This window comes from Diceros bicornis, chromosome 1, assembly GCF_020826845.1.
Source record: "Diceros bicornis minor isolate mBicDic1 chromosome 1, mDicBic1.mat.cur, whole genome shotgun sequence".
Classification (NCBI taxonomy): Eukaryota; Metazoa; Chordata; class Mammalia; order Perissodactyla; family Rhinocerotidae; genus Diceros; species Diceros bicornis.
In genome coordinates, this window is record NC_080740.1 from 9892609 (window position 1) to 9916574 (window position 23966).

Sequence of the window (23966 nt, forward strand, 5' to 3'; positions counted from 1 at the left end):
TGATACAGAATCATACTTACAGTTGGAGATTCCACATACTGTTCCCAATTCTAGCTTGATTCAATAGTAGTAACTTTAAGTTAAATAACACTAATGCTGGTTTTAAGGTTGGTTTTTTTTTGTAAGGGCTATCTTTCAGCAAATAATGGTAGAAAATGAGAAAGAATAAAAGAGAAGCAAGAAATCATAGACAGGTATAGTGCAGGCCTACTGAAATGCATCATCCATCTAGTAAAAATGGAATAAAAGATACTTACCACCACCAAGAATGTAAGAATCCTGGTGGTTCCCCCAATGTGATGTTTTTTTCCCATCTTATCTAAAATGAATAAAAGAGATATTAAATACTTTCCTAATAATATGTTTTCCCACACATGTTACAAATCAATATTTTCCCACTTAAAATATTAAGGTAGTATACAAGATTTTAATCATTTTCATATTATCCTTTACTCAAGTTTTACAAGTACTCATTTTACATAGTTGACTGGATAGTCTATGAGAGAAGATGCCACCATTATTCTCCTGAATTTGCTTCCCACTGTGCCAGAATTTCAGAGGAGTTCAGGATCTTAAGGTATTTCAGGATCCTACAGCACATCAAAACCATCTTTATTAACATGAATATGAAAATTGGTTATCATCACTACCCCAAAAATTTGCAAGAGATTGGGTTTAATATGCACAGACACTAAATTACACCTTAAGTAATTTTTTAATAAGTTCCTGATTTGAGGAGGTGGAAGTAAAAAGGCATATGTCTTCCATAAAATAACAGCTTAAAAAAAGATGGCGATATTAATTTTCCAATTGTTTATATTTCAGTTGAGTTGGAGTTCACTATAATAAAAATTTATGACAAGGTCAATATCTCTCAAAAATGAAAAGTTCTGACTAAATACTCTTTACAAATTAAATTTAGAAATTGGAAAGCAGCATCGGTATTTGTACAGTGCCTTTATAAAGTGCAGTAAACACAAAAGAGAAAAATCTTTGCATTCAGGGAGATTACACTTTGGTAGGGAAGACAGATCATAAACAAACCAAAAAAAAAAAAACAAAACTGTATTTATATTAGAAGTAGCAAGAAGTGAGTTATAATTTTAACTAAGGTGATCCAGCCTTAGTTAAACAAAACAAACAATCTTCATGTATAAGTACATGCCTTAGTTTCTTAGCTTAAATAATTAAAAATTATTTAAGAATACCCAATCAACAAAATACACCCATAGGCCCTTAACACGACTAGGAAGTAAACAAATATAACTACTGATTTCAAAATAATTCAAGGAATCCTTTCTATTATCTATTATGGAAGAAGTTAGGAATTCTTATCCCAAAAGCATTAAAAAAAAAAAAGTTTTAAAAATTGGAACTCAGAAAGTGGCCCTAAATGGAAAAAAAAATCTGTAAGAAAGAGAAGAAAAAACTTAAGTGCAATTAAAATCACTGAAATTGACTGCATTTGTTTAGAGTTCTTAAGCACACAAAATGTAAACCAATGGAAACCTTGAAGTAGAAAAGTACTTTTCTCTCCAAAAACAAAAAGAAATTTTCTAAAGATTAGAAAATTATATGTGACAGCCATTTTTAAAAAGAGCTAAAAGAAGAAATTCTAGGAATTAATGAACTTGAATTTATAAAGACTAAATATGAACAATGAACCAGAATATATTATATAAATGTAAGCCAGATCCTAACTTGCATCCTCCTAAATAGTACCACATGTAATTTTTTTATCCATTCTTTGTTTTATCTGATAATTTCAGTTGATCAATATTATACCTTCTTGGTTTATAAAAAATAAGGAATAGTACTTGAGTCTTATGATAAATAAAACTCTAATGTCTTGCTGAAGTTATAATTTAGTCAAAAACTTGTATCTCATCTTTCTCTCAATCTTTTACCCTTTTTTCACTAGTTGATGTCTTCTTGAAAGAGCACAATAATGGACCTCACAGATGTGCCCCACACACACTAATATTCCTAATCACTGGAATCATCCTAATCATATGAACAGCAAGTTTTTCCAACTAGCATCCTTACATTTCATCTCAGTTCTTCCTGACTTTACATATATGACTGTGAAATAAGGCAGACAGCACTCTCCTCAATTAAAAGGAGAATGTGAGATGACTACGGAAGAGTTAAAGTGGCACGAGTGGTCTCCACACCAGACTGTGCTGGAGATAGGATCAGACTCACAGTCTAACAGGAGTCCCACAGGAGTCCCCTAGACCCCATCAGTTAGCAAGCAGTCTCTCTCCTGCTCGTCCACAACCTCCACAATCAATCATCAGCCATCTGAGGAGAAAAGTACTCTGGGAAAATAATAAATGGTTTATATTTGATATGGTCTTCTTTGAGAGAAGGTCTAAAGGTAATGCATTTGTATTCTAAACAGTATTACATCTTATTATTCCTCAGAGAAACTCAAAATGCTTCACACACGTCATCTTTTTCATCCTCATAATATTTTTTACTATATAGCCAGTAAAGTTCATCTTCCTCACTTTAAACAGCAAATCTGTGGCAGAAACAGCTAAAACTTTGGACCATCATATTGAAGTTAACGCAAAAGCCATCCTTTTATACTTACTGAATGAACAACAATTAATGTTTGGTATATCCAAAGAAGAGATGGTTCTACACAGGAATATGTTTCTACAGTGAATGGTATTTTTTGCCACCAAACTAATGACTACCCTATATGTTACTTGTTTATAGAAAGTATGAGAAGATACTCAGGAAAACAGAACCCTGACATATAGAAAACTAAGGCACACTCATTGAGCATTGTTAGAAACAATGAAAATTAGAAACATCCTGAAAAACATTCACCAGTAGTGAATGTGAAATGAATTTTGATACATATTACAGAACAGTGTGCAATCACTAAAAAGAATAAGATATATCTACACGGAAAAAGGCCATGCTATATTAGTTTTTCAAATTGGAGATTTGGAAGGTTGGAGAACAATATGTATAGTATAAAATCTTTTCTGTTTAAAAAAAATGTGTGCACACGTATGTGTGCATTTGGGTGCATGCATATTAAAGAAATCACACCAAATTTACAACTATCATCTCTGGAAAAGGGTAAAGGAGGACTTTCATTTTAAAATCATATTCATCTATGTAGTTTACTTTTTTTAACATACATTAATGATGTATTAACATGGGGTTGAAGAATAGCCAGAAAATATCTCTAAAGGTCAACAATCATTTTAGAAACAATTCCGCTATTTATGAAGAGGCATTTTCTGTTGTACTGAGTCTCATGGACTTCAGGCTTCTTTGGGTGTTTGAGTGACAAGTATGCAAACAATCTCTCTCTCTCTCTTTATTCTACTTTTCCTTCTTTCACTATCCCAGCCCCAATGTGTATTTCCTGGTCCTACAGCTTTTTGCTGCTTAATCATCCACGTCCCTTCCTTCTACCACTTGCCCAGTTAAAAGCTGTATTCTCCCATAACTTTCATGTAAATCTCGAGGCCCATTCCCACGGCCATGTTCTGCATTTGAGGACCTTATCTGTGATTATGCTGTGTCTATATCATATGATCTAGCATTATCAGCCTTTCTATTTAAATGTAGAACCAAACACTGAACCATGAACAAAAGGCATATTGGCAGGGGTAAGACACGCCATATGCTTATAAATGATAATTATAAATTACAAATGCACATACTATCAGATATAGCAATTCTTCTTCTAGGAATTTATCCCATAAATATGGTCACGTGTGCAAAATTACATACATATATATATATATATATATATAAAAATTTCCATTGAAGCATTGTTTGTAATTACAAAAGACTAGAAATAACCTAAATGTCCATCTGTCCATCAGTTGGGGGCTGGTGAAATATATCATGACAGATTTCATAGAATGGTATACCCCATAACCATAAAAAGAGAATTATGAAGTTTCGTGAACCAATATAAAATGAAATCAAACAAGTGAAACAAATCAAAGCACAGAACAGTATGTATAATAAACTAACATTTATGTAAACAAAGAAAAAATGATACACATACACACACACCAGGGACATATACAGGTATACACACATACATTTGCTTAACTTTTCATCATCATTTGTTTCTGGCAAGGTATACTGGTCATTTACTATTATCTCTCAGCCCCACACCCACCCTTCTGTACTCCATTCCACACTTGGTGCTGGGATTCTGAAAATTACATTTCCTAGGCTCCTTGCCAGCTGGTTTCCTGTTAAGTTCTGCCGTCAGGAGACACTAGCAGGAGATCAAAAGGCGGGAGGAAGAAGAGAAGCTTCCTGCCCCTGGCTCCAAAAGTGAAGTAGTTGCTGGTTGCAGCAGCAGCAGCAACAACAGCAGAGGTGGGACAATTCTGGATGCCAGCAGCACCTTTCTAGAGGTTCCAGCCTTGTCAACATAGGACCTCTTTGGATGTTCCAGACCCACTTCGACAGCATCTCCAACAGCACAGCAGCAGGTTGGAAGCTGATGGGCTCCAAACTTTTCAGAGTATTCCTAAATCCTCTCATACTTCTTGAGAACCAACATTCAAAAAAAAATTTTAATACCATAAAAGGATAAAGTTAGTTCTTGTGTTAAGAACATGTATACCTATATATATATATGTTTATTCCTAGGCAAAATTCCTAAGACTTCTAATTTAGATATAACTTATTGCTCCCATTAATTTTCTAAAATCTTCCAATTATAGAAGTATGGGTGCATCTATACACTAAACTAAATGTAAAAAACATAAACACTGTTACATTTTAATTCAAATAATTAAAGCACATAGATGTATAACAAGAGGAAATATCTGACTGCACTTTGAAGCAGATAATCTAAAACAGTGTTGTTCAACATGGTACCCACTAGCCACATGTGGCTCTTCAAATTTAAAATTAAGTGAATGTTCTTCAATTGCACTAGCCACTTTTTAAGTGTGCAATAGTCACATGTGACTAGTGAAGAACTTACTAGACAGCACAGATTAGAGACCATTTCCATAACCATAGAAAGTTTTATTGAATAGTGCTGCCCGTTTTAGAAGGAAGGTGGAAGTCCTCTTAAAGAGGAATACCTTTTATTAGGAAAACTCCTCAATGAATCGTTTCTATTTTTGTTTTTATTTTTTGGCCCAGAAAGGCAGAGGCCCCCTAGGAATGATTTGAAAGTAGAGAACAAATACTTAATATTCTATGTAATAAAATAACAAGAACTTAGGAGGCTGCTGATAGTCTCTTGGGAAGAAGTTTGTGTGTGTGTGTGTGTGTGTGTGTGTGCGTGTGTGTGTGTGTGTGTGTGTGTGTGTGTGTGTGTGTGTGTGTGTGTGTGAGTTAAGGGGGGTTCTGGGAGGATTCAGAAGAGGAGAAAACAGGAGAGGTTGTGAGGAGTCAACAAGATGAAAGGCAAACAGAGCCCTCAGGCAAACAGCTAGAGAGAAATTCCCTGTGGCAAGGAGACCAAAGAACTTAAGGAGAGTTGTGTTTAATCTTCGGGTTAATACTGTTACCTGCACTGTACAATGCTTAATATCCTCTAGTTTTCGCCCAACCTTCAGTAAGAATCTTTTATATACAAGAGAATGAGTTAGTGGAGCTTTGAGGCTAAGAGGAAAATAGGAAACTTCAGGCAAAGAAAAAGTATCAGCCCTAAGAAGGAGAGGCAGTGGGGCTATAACACTTCACAGGAGCAAGAACTTAGAGCAGGAAAGCCCTAGGCACCCTTCCCCGCAGTGAGGCCCAGAGCCCTCAGTGAGGACTCGAGACTACCCACGACATGAGGGATTAGAGCTGGAGCCATTCTGAGAGAAAAGGTAACCCCAGGAGGCAGGTGGAGTGTGGGTCAGCCAAGTGACAGACACTCGGAGCACACATGCACATAGGATATATATTTACACCTGTACTGTAAGGAAAGAAACTACACAAGATAGAAAAGAATTGGTCAAGAATTTTAAAAATAACACTTTTGAATACTTACTACATGCCAGGCCCTTCTAAGCACTTTATATGTACTATCTCATTTAAATTTTTATTTATTTTTTTTTTTCCCCCAAAGCCCCAGTAGATAGTTGTATGTCATAGTTGCACAGCCTTCTAGTTGCTGTATGTGGGACGCGGCCTCAGCATGGCCGGAGAAGCAGTACGTCGGTGCACGCCCGGGAACCAAACCCGGGCCGCCAGCAGCGGAGCATGAGCACATAACCACTAAGCCATGGGGCCAGCCCCAGTACTATCTCATTTAAACCTCAGCACAACTTCAAAGTATTATTACCATTATCTTTTTTTCATAATTAAGAAAACTGAGTAAGTAAATACATAGAACATAATTCAAACCCAGCAGTCTGGCTCCAAAGCATATGCTCTTTACCTACTACACTACATTGCCTCCAAATTAAAGTTCCTAACCTAGAAATGGGTTAGGAAATTATTATTATTATTATTTTCTCTCTTCATATAGGTGAAAGATAAACAGATAAAACAGAATTTTGGAGGCTATGGTGTTCAAGAATTTGTATTCCTAATAAAATGTGAAAAAGCAATCTGTTGGATGTTTTTAAGCTTCTATTTCTGGCTAAGTTATTGGTTAATTTATGGCAAATAAGGGCTAGTAATATAGTATAAACAATGTAAAATTTTTAAGAAGCAAAAAAAAAAAAAAATCTAGATATCTGCAACACTCTAATGCTTAATTTTATTTGTTAAGGACACCAAGCCTCACTCTGAGGCATGAATACTATCCAAAATTTCTGGAATGAGCAGGAATTATCTTTGCATAATGAAACAACACAACCAGGAAAAGGATAGCTTCTCATGAATCCAAAGTAACAAAAATTGATATAGAATTATAAAGAAGATTTCTTAGCATTCTATTTGTAATTATTGAATATTGAACGATAACAAAAGATAAAGCAGAGGAAGGGCTCTCTATTGAGAATATTTCTAAAGAATATTCAATTTTGTCCCCTTGGGGGTAAAAAAATGAAAAGTCATACAAACTATATTTAGGATTCAGATAGTAGTTTAGAATCTACCATGAAACAGAGATCACAATAATCTAGTTATCACAACCTGGCTAGAGAAATGTTTTGATTTCTACTGTTAGTACAATAGCCGCACTAATAGTGCCCCAGTCTTCTGACTGATAACCAGAGCTATCAAGAGCAGTCCAATTTCCAATGGCCCAGGCCAGGGGGACTATTAGAAAGGCTAAGCTCAAAGGAGAGGCTGGGCTGCTGAGATACACATCTTACTTGTTCAGATAGTGCCTGAGTGCCAATTTGACCTTCTCACAACTTCGCCCATAAGAACAAACCCATACAAATGAAAGAGGTGGCCCAGCACAGTAAATCCTGGTTCCAAAGGGCTCATTAGCATCGTAGTCATCCATATCCTCATTCATCCTGAGGGTAAATGCCAAAATTGGAAGAAGTAGTCTACTTCGCCTTGAACCAGGGTGAGAACATTGAATATCTGAGTAATTGGTGCCACTTCAACCATTTCCTTTTTATCACAATATCCAGCCCAAATAAATAGGTCTCCCTATTTTTTTAAGTTCCTTGTGTAAAAATTCTGAATTAGGTAAAAATCTGGGGATAGAATAAAAAGAATGTAGATAACACGGTCCTTTACCACTCAAACTACTTAAGAAGTCATTCTACAACAAGCAGCCTTAAATCTTCCAGATGATCCAAGTGAAAGTAAGAGAGAAAGCAATGCTAAATAGGGTACAAAGCTCTAAAAGATTGCATTCTCCTTTCTTTGCTGTCCGTAGCTAGGGAGGAGGGGTGCCATTCACATAGACACCACAGTACAAACCTAATAATGTTATTCTTTTACTTAAAAATCATCAAAAGCTTCCTTTTGCCACGAAGATAAAGTCCAAGCTTCCTAGTGTAGTTTGCAAAGGTCTTCACGTAAGAATGCACTATCGGAACAGAGGTGGAGCCCCGAGAAAGCCTTGCTACAAAAAGCTACGTCCAAGCTAGTCTGGTAGAGAAGGGGAGGAGATTTTAGGCAGAGTGAATACCACTGAGTAAAACCTATGTCTAGGCAAACACAAGCAGCTGGGTATTGCGGAAACATAAAGTGTGAGGGAGGAAACAGTAAGCTATTAACATTTAACCAACTGAAATTATCTAGAACTCTACGGTGTACTCAGCAATGGTCTACTATGAATCCACCTCTACACTTCCATTTTAAAATTGAGATAATTTTGTATTTTCTCTTCTATTAAGTAACTGTACATATACATATTTCTTGTTTAAAAAAATCCTACAAGTAACAATAAAATTCCCTTTGATTCTTTCACAGCCCCACTCCTAGAAACAATTAAGTCTGGGATGTATATTCTTTCAGACCTTTTACTATACTTTATATTTATAAACATGTACCCACAAAAATATACAGTATTGTTTCATGTTCAAGGGTTTCCACATAAACGGCATACTTCAGCTTGCTTCTTTCACTAGAAAATGTTTTGGAAGTTTATTCAAATAGCTCTAATTTATTCTTTTACATTATGGTAAGCTTTCACTTCGGTTACTTTAGCCATTCTCTATATTTAGCCAACCCCATATTGGTTATTTAGGTATTGAGAATGTTTTTTCACAGTGTCACTCAGAGTTTTGCAAGTTGGGAAGTGAAGAATAGTTCTGGGAATAATATACACTCATCTCCAAAGTCCAGAAATACTGGTGACAATAGTTGGTTTTTAGCTTAACTGATTCTGATTCCTCTTGTGAAATTAAACCAGACTAATAATTCAGAGAAATCCTCAGTTTTGTACTCCAAATGCAGACGGAGAAAATAAAATCATGGTAAATACTTGTCAAAAATGTGTGACTCTCTTCTGAAATCAATTTCATTTCTACCAAATAGCCCTAGAAATTTTGCATATCCATTTTCCATTGAGCTCAGGGCATACTGGTACAGTATCTGGTTATCTGCTAAATCCACATAACCCATTTGAGTCCAAATATCTGAACTTCCTTAAATAAGTTACCAACATTTTTCTTTTTTGATGAAGTTTAATAATCACTGTATCTGATATAATGTTGGTAAGCAGATATAGTCTTGGGAACCCCTGATGATTAAGCAAGTTGAGCCAATTCAAAATGGTCCCTGATCTATGGAAAGAGTTAAGTAAATCCTTTCATTGTTTCATTGTTTTCAACTGCATTAAAATAAAATTTTAAAATCTCCATAGCCAGCTTGTTTCTTTTAAATATACTATAAGTGGGCAGTGATTACAAAACAAATATTAAGAGCATCCTTTTTGCAATTTGAATTACTTCTGTAGTATCGAACAGTGAATGTGACTTAGGTCATAGACCAAAGTCTTCTACTTAACCACTTAACAAGATACACTCAACTTCTGTTTTGATTTGAATTAACTTTGAAATCAAATTTTTATTACATTGAATATATTCCTTCTATGGTAAGACAATCGACTTCTTACGTGTTGTGAGCAAACCTTTCAAATTCTTTAACTGCAAATAGGCCCTAATAGTTCACATATACAGTCGTCCCTTGGTATCTACTTGCCAGGAATTGGTTCCTGGACCCCCGTGGATACCAAAATCCTCGGATGCTCAAGTTCCTTATATAAAATGGCGTATAACCTACACACATCCTCCTGTAAACTTTAAATATCTCTAGATTACTTATAATACCTAATACAATGGAAATGCAATGTAAATAATTGTTATACTGTATTGTTCAGGCAATAGCCACAAGAAAAAAAGGTCTGTAGATGTTTAGTACAGATGCAACCACCATAGGCCTTTTGATACTTGGATGTGGAACCCGCAGATGTGGCAATTCGCAGGTAGGGTAGGCTGACTGCACTAATTAACTAGATAAAAGATCGGGGGGGGGGGGGCGGCTATGTGTGTTTACTGTCAGTTTGTTTGGGGAGTAAGTGAATCTCAACAAGGCTGTACTTCAGACAGGGCATTTTGGTCAAGGGGCTGCCTGTCACGTCCTGATCTGGTGGGGGCCAGACTAGTGAGATCACTAGAGACAACATGATTTTGAGCATCACTGTCCATAGAAATATAAACGTGGGCCACAAATGAGAGCTGCGTATGTAGTTTTAAAATTTTAATCACGTTAAAAAAAAGGGTAAAATTAATTTTAGTAATACATTTATTTTACCCAATATATCCAACATATTACCATTTTAATATGTGGTCAAAAATTTTAAATTATTGATATTTTATATTCTTTTGTTCACACTAAATCTTCAAAATCCAGTGTTTACTTCACACTTATGGTACTTCTCAATTGGATTAGTCATATTTCAAGTGCTCAAAAAGCCATATACGGCTAGTGGTTCCCATACTGGACAGCAGAGATATACAGGGAAAACCAGGGGCTTTGAAATTAACATAGACCTAGGTTTGGATTCTAGTTCCATAACTTACCAAGCTGTGTGACAATGAGAGTTAAACAAACTCTCTGAGCCCTGTTGCTCTCATCAGTAAAACAGGAATAATACCATCTACCTTACAAATTTCTTATAAGAATTAGAGATGATATATGTAAAGCACTTTGGCACATTATGTGCCTGGCATATAACAGAACTCAATAAAATCCTCTTCATCCTCATCATTATATAAATTGAAGAAGAAAAACTACTATTGTAAAGAAGCTCAAATTCAAAGTTTAAAAATATGTGAAGGAGAAAAATAGAAAGAGAAACAAGAAGTTGAAATAAGATTATCAAAATGTTTTCTAACTGAAATTTAGTCATCAACCCACAATTATCCATACAAAATAAAAACAAACAAAAAACATATTTTCCAAAATTGTGAATAATGCCAAAATAAGACATTGCTAAAACTAGAGATATGGCAGTGTGTCTTTTTTTGTGTGTGTGTGTGAGGAAGATCAGCCCTGAGCTAACATCCAATGCTAATCCTCCTCCTTTTTGCTGAGGAAGATTGGCCTGGGCTAACATCTGTACCCGTCTTCCTCCACTTTATATGGGATGCCGCCACAGCATGGCTTGACAAGCAGTGCATCGGTGGGTGGCCGGGATCCGAACCTGCGAACCCCAAGCCACCGCAGCGGAGCACGCTCACCTAACCGCTCTGCCACTGGGCCAGCCCCTGTCTTTTGTTTTTTAAAAAAAATTTGCTTTCTTGATTATTGTTGCCAAGGCTAATATTAGTTTCCATTTCTAAGGGGGGAAAATGGCTAGAAAGTTGAATAGGAGCTTACTGGCACAGAAATGGCATTTTGGGATACTAAAAATGCTTACAAATAATCTACAAAGACTATATTATGCATATAGATAACTGAGCATTCACTATATAATGATGAACTTTTCCAAATAATTGTTACATTTTCATTTGCTTATATAACGTATCAAAATACAACGCAGAATATATGTAAAACATACCTCTGACAAAAATGTTTGGGCCGATTTCTGAGCTCCTACATGGAGCAGATATTCATATACGTAGAGTGCTAACCTGGAAAATGAAGAAAATATTTATTGAGAAGAGGAAAATTTAAAATTCATTCTTTCAGTAATGCACACACCTTTTCATTACAAAAATATTTTACAGACTAACAGTGAGAGAAAATCAACTCTTCTCAAAACCTTTCAGTGGGAGTTTATATATGTATGTTCTGAAAGAACTTTAATTAAAACAGCACACAAAGAAAAAGACAAATATATCTTTTCTTGGCAAGAAACGTCTAAAATATAGATTTTGTCTTGGATCATCTCACTTATCATAATCTCATCCCTCATGTTATACCTAATGTAATTAATAATTTATAAACAAACATTAATAATCCCCATAACCTATTTTAAGGTATAATTACTATCCTTCATTAGTAAAATAAATGAAGTTATTGGACCTTTCCAACAACTTTATGTCCTTCAATCTATTTGGTGAATGTTAACATAAACTCTAGCTGTTTACACATCCACATTTCACAACAGGTGTTGAATGTCGATTTTAATATTTGCTCAGCAACTTCTCCTTATTATTTAGATTTGATTGTTAAACCAATAATATTTTACCTTATAAAGCATTCAAATTAACAGCAAATCACAGCATTAAGTAACGATATCTGATCACACTAAGCATTTGGGTGTTTACAGTTTAAAGCATATAAATTCCAATTCCTGTATCCCAAAATTACATGTAAATTTATTACTCAAATGTATTAAGCATGTAGTGTACACTTATACTACTCTCATTATCTCGTGGATTCAACATTTTTAAGCTACACCATGTGGCTCAATTTCAGCTGAGCTGTTAACAAAATATTATTCATAAACCCAAATTAGTCTGAGGCAGTATTTTTAATGATATCTTGGACCAATGCCCAGATAGCTCACAACAGTTCAGTTTCTGCTACACTATATTTACCAATATTGAGCCAGGTTTACAGTAAACAAAACAATGTAACAATAACCACAATTCTGTATAGCTACACTACTTCTCTTGCCAAGTGAATTTTTGATTATTAAAGATTGATGGTATTTGCAAAAATGAATATTTTCTTCATTTTCATGCATTTGTCATGAAAAGAAAGCCTGTACAATTCTATTTGCTCTGTCCATTTAATTCTTTCCCAATTCCAAAATTGCCAACCACTTAAAATGAGAATTATTCTGTAGTTATTAAGCACCATAAGAGAGCAGACATCTGTTGAAGTTACTCATAGATGAAAAGCATGTTACTGACAGTGAGTGTATGTATGTAACTTAGAAATATCTCCTAACCTCAAGTTGAACGACACTTCCTAGATCTGTGCTTCTCAACTCTTTTCTTACCCTCCCACACGTGAGGGATATGACATGCTCCTTTTGGTAGCAGTATCTACCTATGGAAGTGTGGCTCATCCCCAAAGTACATTATACGGAATACAGGGAATTGGAATATTCCTGTAGTTTCAAACAAACAAACAAACCCTACTGGCGATTCTTATCACACATTCTTCAAACACACATACCCCACACACCCTATGGCTCCACTAACCACTCCCAATCCTATCACGATTCACTGACCATGATGGCAAATTTCATCTTGACAAAGCAGAATATTTGTGATGTTTTCCTGGAGAGAGTGTGAAGCCTCAAAATTGCCTGCCAGTGGCAGTGTCACCCTGCTGCCCGAGAAGAAACATAGCCGCAGGTAATTCCTCGTGGCTTATAAAACCTTGGGCATAGAGTCAAACCAGTAGTGCAGGCCAGACAAGAACTCCAGGCCTAACGCAAAGGCTGAACAATCAGCGTGTTCCATCAAGCTTGGGGAAGCTGGAAGTGCGGGTCCGAGAGTGAAGCAGAGGCACCCTGGTGGGCCTGCAGGGTAAGAGAACAGACCCCAAAACAGCCAAGGCCAGAGCACAACTGTTGCTGTGTCCTTGCAATAACATCATCCCTTAGAGTCAAGCAAGTCACTTCCTTGTAATCTCTTCCTTGTAATATTAAATGGGCTAATATGCTACTTCTATGTTTTCAACAATTAATTAGGTAACAAAAAGGATATCCCTTTATAAATAGAATTAAAAGCAACAATCCCCACTCTCTCTCTATGGGTCTAGGGCAGTGATTCTAGAAAATGTATTGGAAGAGGCACAGAATCATTGGGAGGAAGGGCCTCAAACTACACAACCAGAGATTCTAAAGCATCTTCCAAAGGCTGCACCTGCTCTCCCAGCCTTAGGATCTGTCCTGCAGCAGCACACTGCTACCAACAGGGTCATGAAGCGGGACAGGGCTGGGAAAATCTATTCATAACGCCACCTCATATACCCATGTTCTGCAACCTCCTTTGAACAAAATTAATGCTTCCCAGACAGTCAGGACCCATGCTCCAGAAAGAGTGGCAGGGAGCACTGCCTGGGTGAACAATTCACTAACTCTATTGCCATGATGACTCCATAATACATCACGAGCAAATCTCCAATATTTTAACCATCACCCCTGTGCATAAGTCTCCAAACCTGTGTCCTTAGCCCTATCCTCTCTACCAAGCTCCACACCTGCTTCTCCAAATTACTCTTTTAAGTTTCTAATAAGACATTTCTCTCTTAACTTGACCACATCCAAAGTTAAATTCACCTTCTCCATCTGTTTATAGTACCTGTGCTCACCTTGAATGAAACATGATTTCTGAGTCTGTTTCCTCATTTGTAAAATGGGAAGAATAATACTTTCTTTGTAGTATTGTTGAAAGTATTACAGAGCACAATAAATAGTAACAATGATTGTTATAATTTCAGCTAATTCTCTTACATCCAGAAACATATTACCAAGTCATGTACTGGATTCTAATGCCACAATCTCTCCCACATCTGCTATTCCTTTCTATCCCCCTTCCTGCTCCTGAGGAACCACGAGGAGCCACAGCATAGCCAGGAGTACTTGCTCTAGCTTCAGATACAGATGCCGTGCATTTCCCATTAGCTCCCCCACAATAGAGGCATTAGGGCCACCAGAAATAAGAATTTCCAGAAGGTTCTGGGGGAAAAGCCCCACAATAAAAGATACCTGTTTGAACACAAATGATTCCAGGAGTGGGGAGTGACACTTGTCCATTTATGCAGGAAAATAAATCATAGTATGGTCCCTTACCCAGTGACATGAGATCACCAAACTTTATAAGAAACAATACTTTATTTGGATTCAGTTTCTACTGAACAGTGAAAATTTAAAGATAAAAATTGAATATACAAATATTTAAACTGTGTATACTCTTGAATTAACATTTTCTTTTTCCTTTTTGGGGTCCTTTAAGAAATTTAACTACTTTTGATAAAGTACAGAGTGGCTATTTAACCTAGTAACTTATAATGTTATCTAAATACACAGAAAAAAATGAACAATGATGCAGTAAGAGTTGGGTTGCAGAAGGTACGCCCACTTTTTTTTTTTTTTTCACATTGATTAGTGAAAAAGCACATCATTGACCTGCGGATCGTATATCTTTAAATTATTTTCATTTCATTCTAATTTTCAACCAGATATTAATGACTGAGTTAACAAAATCATGACCAACAATTCTAGGGAGGGAGCCAAAGCCAGAATGCAAAATATATCTGAAACAGCTCAATACCTTCTTTACCCCCTGGTCACTGTGGGCTCTTCACCTTCAAAAGCAAGAGCAAAGGTAGAGGCTAAAATGGGAAGGACAGAGAAGAGCCACAGCCTGAGCCCACGGGGCGCCGCCCTCAATCAGTAATTACACGTCACCTACACCTGTGATGCACACCAACCTCGCTGTCCTCAGTTACACACAGGCTCACAGATGCCACATGAGCAGGATGGAAAAATCAACCAACACTGGTAAAACTCCACAGTTCAAATTCTATCACTCTCCAATTGTGAGACTCAAATCTCTTTCAACCAGGCTTCATGAATTCAAAATCTCTAACAATTTGGGTGTGGACAGGTCTACTATTTAACCTTTTAACCTATTTTTTAAAAGCAGAGTAGAGGGAAATCCCACCCACACTTTATTTTGCACATGATTCTAAGAAAAATGGATTTTTGTTATTTAAAAAATATATAACTAGAGGAGAATTAAAGATATATAAAGATGAAAACAAAAACAACAAAAAATAAACCTCTCACTGCCCCCTCCAAAAATCAAATAAAATTAAAAAGCAATAGTGGACTAAGAAAATAGGATATGCAATCAATAGGATGACAAAAGGCCTATAGGCTTAATATATAAAGAGCTTATATAAAATAACCTGCCAGAATATGAAGATCTTAATTTTTAAATAATGAGCAAGGTATGGAAATGAAAAGTCAAATAAGAAGAATGGCTACCTACGGCCAGTAACTAATCCTAAGGAAAAATATTCAACCTCTCAGTCATAAAAAGTATTTTAAAATTTCACCAATGAATGTAGCAAAGGCTCTAAAAACTAAAGCAGTCAATGCTCATAAGGGTAAAATATGGAAGAAGAAATGGTACAGCTTTTCAGGAAAATAACATGCAAGGTGAAAGGCAGTGAATAAGTGACAAAGGCAAAGTGTAGAACAGCTGCACAGCTCACTCCTGTCTATAGGCTACATGTGTATTCTCCCAGAGATACTTTATACACCTGCAGGCACAGAAGCACCAGGCGTCACGCCCCAGGCTTCCCACTCGGGTGGAATCAGGTGTATTCAAACAGCACCTTTTATTGCAGTGCTTTTTTCCTAGGGATTGGGGGCCCAGAATAAGAAAACGTTTTTACTGCATAAACTTTCTTCTGTTTGATTATTTTGCCTGTGCTTCTATCACCTATTCAAAAAGAAATAAGCAAATAGGAAAATATTAAATAATAAAATTTTTATATCCATTGACCCAGTAATTTTTCCTCTAAAATAGCACTCTAAAAAATTAATCAGAAATCCAATTTTTTTGTGTGTGTGTGAGGAAGATCAGCCCTGAGCTAACATTCATGCTAATCCTCCTCTTTTTGCTGAGGAAGACCTGCTCTGAGCTAACATCTATTGCCAATCCTCCTCCTTTTGTTTCCCCAAAGCCCCAGTAGATAGTTGTATGTCATAGTTGCACATCCTTCTAGTTGCTGTATGTGGGACGCGGCCTCAGCATGGCCAGAGAAGCGGTGCGTCAGTGCACGCCCAGGATCCGAACCCGGGCCACCAGTAGTGGAGCGCGTGCGCTTAACCGCTAAGCCATGGGACTGGCCCAGAAATCCAATTTATAATGAAGCTTGTGGCAAAATCATAGCAGTGAAAAAGTGGCAACCTAAATTTCTGATAAAAGAGGAATAATTAGATTGTGATATATGCGTGTGATGAGAAATATATTTTTGAAGATATACATACACACACTGCGCATAGAAAAAGAGGAGAAGGAAGTATGAGTTACAGCTACTAGTAGAAACATTAATAACAATAAGAAGTAACAGATGAAATCCACCTACTAAGGATGGGGCAGAAAAACTAACTAAAGCAGTAAAACCAGTATGGCCTAGTAACAGTGGAGGCCAACATCCCCAGGCCTCCTTCAGAAGGCCTGAGGGCAACTCTTATCACAGCACTGTCCTCTAAATAACAATCATAACGGTAGCTTCGTGTCTCCAGTTAAAGATTACACTTTGTGCCTCTCATACTACACAAAAATCTAAGATAATTGGCTAGATAAAAATATAAAACCTCTGATATACTTTCTGCAAGCATTTTTTCTCAGTTTGTTGTCTGACAATTTTGGATAGGTTTTTTTGTGGGGTGGGAGGGAAAGACTTTTAGAAACTTTTGAATTTTAAATACAGAAATAGCTAACATGAAAATAAAAACACTAAACCCTTATAGACAAATGGGCAGAGACAATAACAAACATCACAACAGATTTTAAAACGCGGAAAATGTTTAATATCACTAAGAATCAAAGAAATACATATTAAAGCAACAATGGCATTTAAATTCTCACTTAAATGCATAACATGTAAGGAAATTGATATGCAAACACTGCTGATGGCAATAAATTGGTATAGCTCTTTTCAAAACCAATTTGGCAATAAGTATACATCAAGAATTTTCAAAAAAAAGTTCACACACTTTGACCCAATAATTCCATTACTGGGAATCTAGCCAAAAAAATTATCCTAAATGTAGAAAAGCTTAATGCACAAAGATTTTTTTAACCAAAGAATATGGAGAACAATTAAAAAATAATTTAAAAAGCAACTAGCTATTTTACAGTAAAATATTCTACATTAGTTTCATGTTTAAAAATACAATTCAGAATTTAGATATACTCATTCAATAAGCACTTAAGTGACCTCCCTCTGCTTAATTCTTTAACTTTAAAATCTGAGAAAATATCATTACCACACCACCAACTAAAATTATTTCAAATTTACCTTGTGAAAATTACAAAATCTAACAAAGAAACTTAAATTTTTACCATTCACATGAACAAAATCTATTATGTGCTTGCTTGCCAATAGGTATCATCTAACAGTACCAGGATCGATTAAGTATTTAACTAACAAGGCACCTACAACAGATATTGTCACTTAAGAGTCTAATTACAGCAAATTCTCAACTATCTTTGTAATGAAGGGACTTTACATTCTGGAAAAAGGGTAAAGACCTTACTTCACTCAATTCTTTCTATAACCTAGCTAGCTAATTTAAGCTTAAATTTCTTCCTCTGAAGGAAATGGTAGAAAACAAGGAACCATGGGCAAGATATAAAAATAAAAGGTTTCTAAGACAGTACTGTTAATTTGCAAATAAGTTTTCCAAGATACACGTAAATAAAAGCTGAATACCGCCTATAGTTCAGAGCTAATTCCCAACTCTCTTTCTACATACATATATATGTACATATGCCAATATCTATGTACGTGTATATAATACACATATATAAAACAAATCATTACTTCACAAAAATCAGCTAATAAAAATGGCCTCATTTTTAAAATCTGAATTTATAGAACAGTTAAAGTGGATATGACTGTTTATATCATAGAATGGATTTTTTAATCTTGTGAACAGGATTCATCAAGAGTTTCCTTTACATTACACATTCTAGTTATAATAATACATGATTTACTATTTATAAAACTTTTCAGGAATATGTACTATAACATGTACCCCTTGTGGATGCCTCACAGTGTTCCTGTGAGGTAGACAGAGTTATGAACTATGCATAAATATCATTAGGTAAATGTCTATACAATGAAAAGTCCAACTACCAATAAGCGGCCATGTCTGTCAGCCTGACCATAATATCCTGTATCTACTTTCCACACTTAGGTCTGTCTATTATCTGTTAAAGAACCTGTCTTTTGCAAGCTATCTTTTTCTTTAATTGAGGTATAATTGACATATAACACTATATTACTTTCAAGTTTACAACATAATGATTCAATATTTGTACATATTGCAAAATGATCCCCACAATAAGTCTAATTAACATCTGTCACCAAACATAGCTACAGAATTCTTTTCTTGTGATGAGAACTTGTAAGATTTACTCTCTTAGCAACTTTCAAATATGCAATACAGTATTATTAACTCTAGTCACCATGCTGTACATTACATACCCATGACACTTATTTTATAACTGAAAGTTTGTACCTTTTGACTTCCTTCACACATTTCGCCCACCCCACCCCCTGCCTCTGGAAACCACCAATCTGTTCTCTGTATCCATGAGGCAAGCTATCTTTTTAATATTCTAAAAAGACGTAGTGTTGAAAGTGGAAAGCAAGAGAAAGTAGCCATTTAATATGAGAAAACATACATTCATCCCAAACTTCAGTGATGAAAACTGATTGTTAGCATTTTTCCATCTTCTTACATTCAGCAAGGAAAACAAAAAAAGATTCAAATAAACATAAAGCCTTCAAATTAATCGATCCCCACTTGTAATTTTAAAATTCCCTCTGTTAATTCACATATGTGCAAAAGTGGAGGAAAGAAAGGGTAGGATAATAACTTCAAAAAACAGCTGTTCCTAATTTCTCTTGAAATTAAACTACTATAATGCACTTTATCGCTCTTGTTTATCTCTGTATCTCCAGCACCTAAAACGTAAGTACTCAATACACACGAACGAATGACTCTCTTAGACCAGGCATCAGGGACTTACAGAACCCTTTGATTTCTTCCAATCAAGGCATTCAAAGGAGAAGTGTAAGACATCCTCTGAGACACCTATTTTAGCCTTAGCACCCTCTCAGTATCCTTAAGATTCAGCCTCTCAATAAAATACTATACTGTTTGACAACATGGATGTTACCAAAACAATTCTTTCACACTGATTCTTAATCCCTATACACAAAGGGTGATTTTTTTAAAGAAATAAATTAGTCCATTTAGTTGTGGGTGGTAGATTTTTGTTGTTTTAGTTGTTATTTTTAATAAAACAAATGCTCAAAAGACACTAACTTTCCTCTCTCCTCTTTATTTCCTTTTAAAAGAAAATAAATCAAGATTAAGAAATAAACAATAAAAAGATGGTAGAGGGCTAGAGGAGGGGTCTTTTAGAAAGAATGGTCTAGCTGTTTCCATTTAGCACTGGTGAGTAGTATGTATCCGAAGTCCTGCATCTAAAACTCACTCCCCATCTTTTGTCCTTGAATCCCAATGTCAGCAACCACAGAGGCCTCAGACATAGAGAACTCAGAACAAGTAAGACTCCTAATGATCTTATAGAGTCACATGGGATCTAGAAAAGAGATCTCTCTTATTCCTGAGCTATCGTACAATTCCAGTGTTGACCATCGACACGTATCAGTGTCCAAATGTGACTCCTCGGTGATAAAACAATAGTTATCTGGATCACAGCTAGCTAACAAGTAGCAAGGAGTATTTGGCAGCCACTGAGAGCTGCTCATGGGATTGTAAGTAGTTATTAGCAGTGAAACTAGATCAGCCTGATCAAAGTTTCAACAGAGCTTACAGCCTGGCGCTAAGGAGGTGTGAAAAATTAGGAATCTGTTTCTAACATTGTCTTTTTAAAGTTCTTCATCATTAACAGTGAAACGAAAAAACAGATTTAGAGTACCAAAAACTGTGTCTATGCAACCACACAATAATACTAATACCCAGTCTTTGTTTTAACACACTTAAAACATTTATTTTTTGTATATTCTCAATACCAGTTTTAGAGAAATAGATACCTGATATACATACAGATATTGAAGATACTAAACTGGGCATTAAATGTTTTAGGGCAGGGATAATTGCATCAGTTAAGAAAAACAGGGACAGGAATGAAAGATTTAACAATTAGATGGATGGCTGGGTATAAAAATAATACTAGTTTGCTGATGTTTCATTGATGTCACATATTATAGATACGTAATATGGGGAGTATGGATTTGGAATTAAATGATTTGGTATGCTTAGAAATAGAAACGCTTGCCTTATACAGACAGGCAAGTTCACAATTAAAATGACTACTATCAATTTTGGAAAATTAGAAAGGGCTAAGATACAAAAATGAGAATAAAAAACTAATTAATCAACATTTTTTAGAAATACAGCTATTCACAGAATTTAGTAAAATTTTCTATCCAATCTTCTAGCTAAGCTGTTTAAACTGGAAATACAGTATTGGGTATGCTTGATAAGAGTACTTACTCCACTTCAATCCACCTTGAAGACTATACTCAAGTTCCCATTTGCCTATGGAATCTTGATATATACAGTTTAAGTCATACTCTTTACTTTCTGTTTGTGTTATCCTTACAGAGAGCAGATTTTCCTTTATACCCACCCAGAACACTAGTAGCTTTTTAATACAGTCATGTCTCTCTCAAAGAAGGGCATATGTTCTGAGAAATCCGTTGTTAGGCAATTTCGTCGTGGTGCGAACATCATAGAGTGTACTGAAGGGGAACAAAATTTGCCACCCAAAAATGTGTCTCTTTAACATGAGGATTATTTCAAGCTGGTTATGTTTAAGAAACAAAAGACTCAAAGTTTTTCTTGCTACCTCTCCCTTAACTGCCCAAAAGAATTCTGATTAAAAAAAAAAACCTGTCTCAGGAAGCGAGCTATCACATTAGCACAACATGAACCAGGTGGTAGACAGGGAGGAACCTCGAAAAGCCTGTGTGTTGGGCTCCCGTCTGTGTTCTCCTGTTTCTGTGTGGCCAAACACTTGTCTTCCAAACTTTCGCTCCTTTTCACCTACCTGTGAATTGCCTTCCTCCCCTTTGAAGTCTCTTACTCTCCCAATCCTCAACATCATCTTTTTTCTTTAACTAAGGATGGTATTTAAGGTGAGGGCTTCAACCATTTTGGCGAGTTACTTGGTCTTCCTGGGTTTCTCCCAGTATACATGTTATTAAACTTTTGTTTTCCTCCTGTTCATCTGTCTCATGTCAATTACATGCTTAGACCAGCCAGAAGAACCTAGAAAGACAGAGGAAAATTTCTTCCTCCCTTACAGTACTTACACAAACCTACACAGTATAGCATACTACACATCTAGGCTATATGGTACTAATCTTATGGGACCACTGTAGTATATGCGGTCTGTCATTGACCAAAACGTTGTTATGTGGCACATGGCTGTACTTGTTGACTAACCTCAGAGGTCTTCCTGTACTCTATTTCAATGTTTTAACATCAAAATTAACACCAGAAACCAGACTTCCACTTATGCCATGACAGAAGAGAAGGAGTAAGTGGGACTGAACTTGCTCTCCGGCTATAAACAACTAGAAAACTGGGTGTAATATATGAAGCAACTGTTATAGACACTGGACAACAGGCAGTACAGCCCTGCAATTCCTGAGACAAGGGGAACTAAAATGAGTCCTATCAACACTCTAGCTTTCTACCTCAGGGCACATTCCTAAACACAATGCAGGGAGGGAGAAATCCAAATATAGAACAGTGGTCTCTTGAGCTGAGGAGATCAAGACATCAAATTTGAGGGAGGTTAAGGCAACTGGAACTTGCGGGCAGAATATCAGACAGGAGGAAGATACACAGAAAAACAGCTCCAACAATCTGCATAGTGGTTCCCTTGCACATATATAGGGTGAAACTCCACCAGGCCAGGCAAGGAACCATTAGTCACACAGGGCTGGGAAACCAGTGATTACTCACAGGAGAAAGACCTCAACGAATACCAAGAGTATTCAGTATAGACCTATGGGGTCACACTTCAGAGGTAGGACTAAACTAGTCCTAGAGTAAAAGTAGACTTACCCTAAAAATGGTGGGTAATTTTAACAACCCAAACCAAGTTTTTAACAATATGCAAGTGTAGCCAGATTAATTTGGCTAGAAAGCAGCTTTAAGTAAAGAAAAGTACCAAAAACAAAGCGATACTAGGTATCAAGTCAATGATATTAAAATAACTTTCAGGTTGGTGAATGACTTGGCCAAACTGCTAAAACCATATGAATCATTACCTCTACAGAGAGAGTAATATGCAGTACTAACAAAAAGCAATATAATGACAAATACCTTGTTGCCATATTTTCATATTAAGCATTTTTATATTGTGACATTCTGGAGAGTTCAGTTTTCTAGCAGATGATATCTCTAAATTTTTAAATGAGATCAGTGGAGGGGGAAGGAGTTTACTTAAAAAATTCAACTGATGACAAAATGTCCTATAACAGTTACTTTATCAAAGGATACTTGCAGCTATATTTAGAGCCAATGTGACATAACTTTCTCCACCTGAAAGAATAATACTATAAATGGTAATGAGTTATTTTTCCCAAATTGAGAAAATGAGCACTGCTTTGTGCGAGGAAGACACAGTGGGTATCAACATCTAACTAGGATATAATTACCATTGATAGAAATTTCCTAAGAGTGAAATGAAAATCAAGAAACACAATGCATCAATTCAACACTACCCTACAAATCCAGACTAAACAAAGAAATTATACAGAGGTTAAACAAAAAAGCAAAAGCAAACGTTTTTCAAACAAATTTTCATTGATCAGTTTTACAAGAGAATTGATATTTCTTCATCTATTCAAATACAAACAGCCAGAGCACAATGACTATAACCAAATATTCTTAAGCAGCTTAAAAATGATTAAGCTGATCAGCCTAATTATCTTCATCCAAACTAATTTTTCCTTAAAAAACAAAAAAAAGGAAGAAAACTAAGTGTTCTGCTAAAGCTTCATTTTTACTTTCAAAATTAACCATGTTAAATTTACATTCTAATTCATAAATGATTAATTTCATTTATTATTCAATTTCAGTTATTTTTAACCAGTTGAATTATTACTTAATGTCCTTTCCTCAAGTTAATTGCATAATAGCACTTTCACCAGAAAATAGGCAAATAAAGCATGAGAATTTACTAAACTCAGTCAAATGATATTAAATCTTTTTATAGAAGATTCTTGGGATGTCTATTTGAAAGTAGTGTCTTTAATAAAGCTTTACATTATATTTATTCAAGGCTCCCAACATTTGTACAGAAAATTTAAAGGCAGGAAAGAAAATTATCTTTGCAAACTATTTCCCAAAGAAA

The 23966-nt window shown here is 35.8% G+C and overlaps 1 protein-coding gene across 3 annotated transcripts in view; it reads right to left on the reverse strand.

Annotated features, from left to right (window-relative positions):
• Positions 1–23966, reverse strand: part of SSBP2 (single stranded DNA binding protein 2) — a 297333-nt gene that overhangs the window by 203914 nt on the left and 69453 nt on the right. For all 3 annotated transcript variants that reach the window (XM_058524470.1, XM_058524560.1, XM_058524385.1), the window contains exons 2-3: positions 11414–11486; positions 258–319 (exon numbers count right to left, since the gene is read on the reverse strand). In XM_058524470.1, the coding sequence (XP_058380453.1) occupies positions 258–319; positions 11414–11486 (135 nt within the window). The remainder of the gene's footprint in view (positions 1–257; positions 320–11413; positions 11487–23966) is intronic.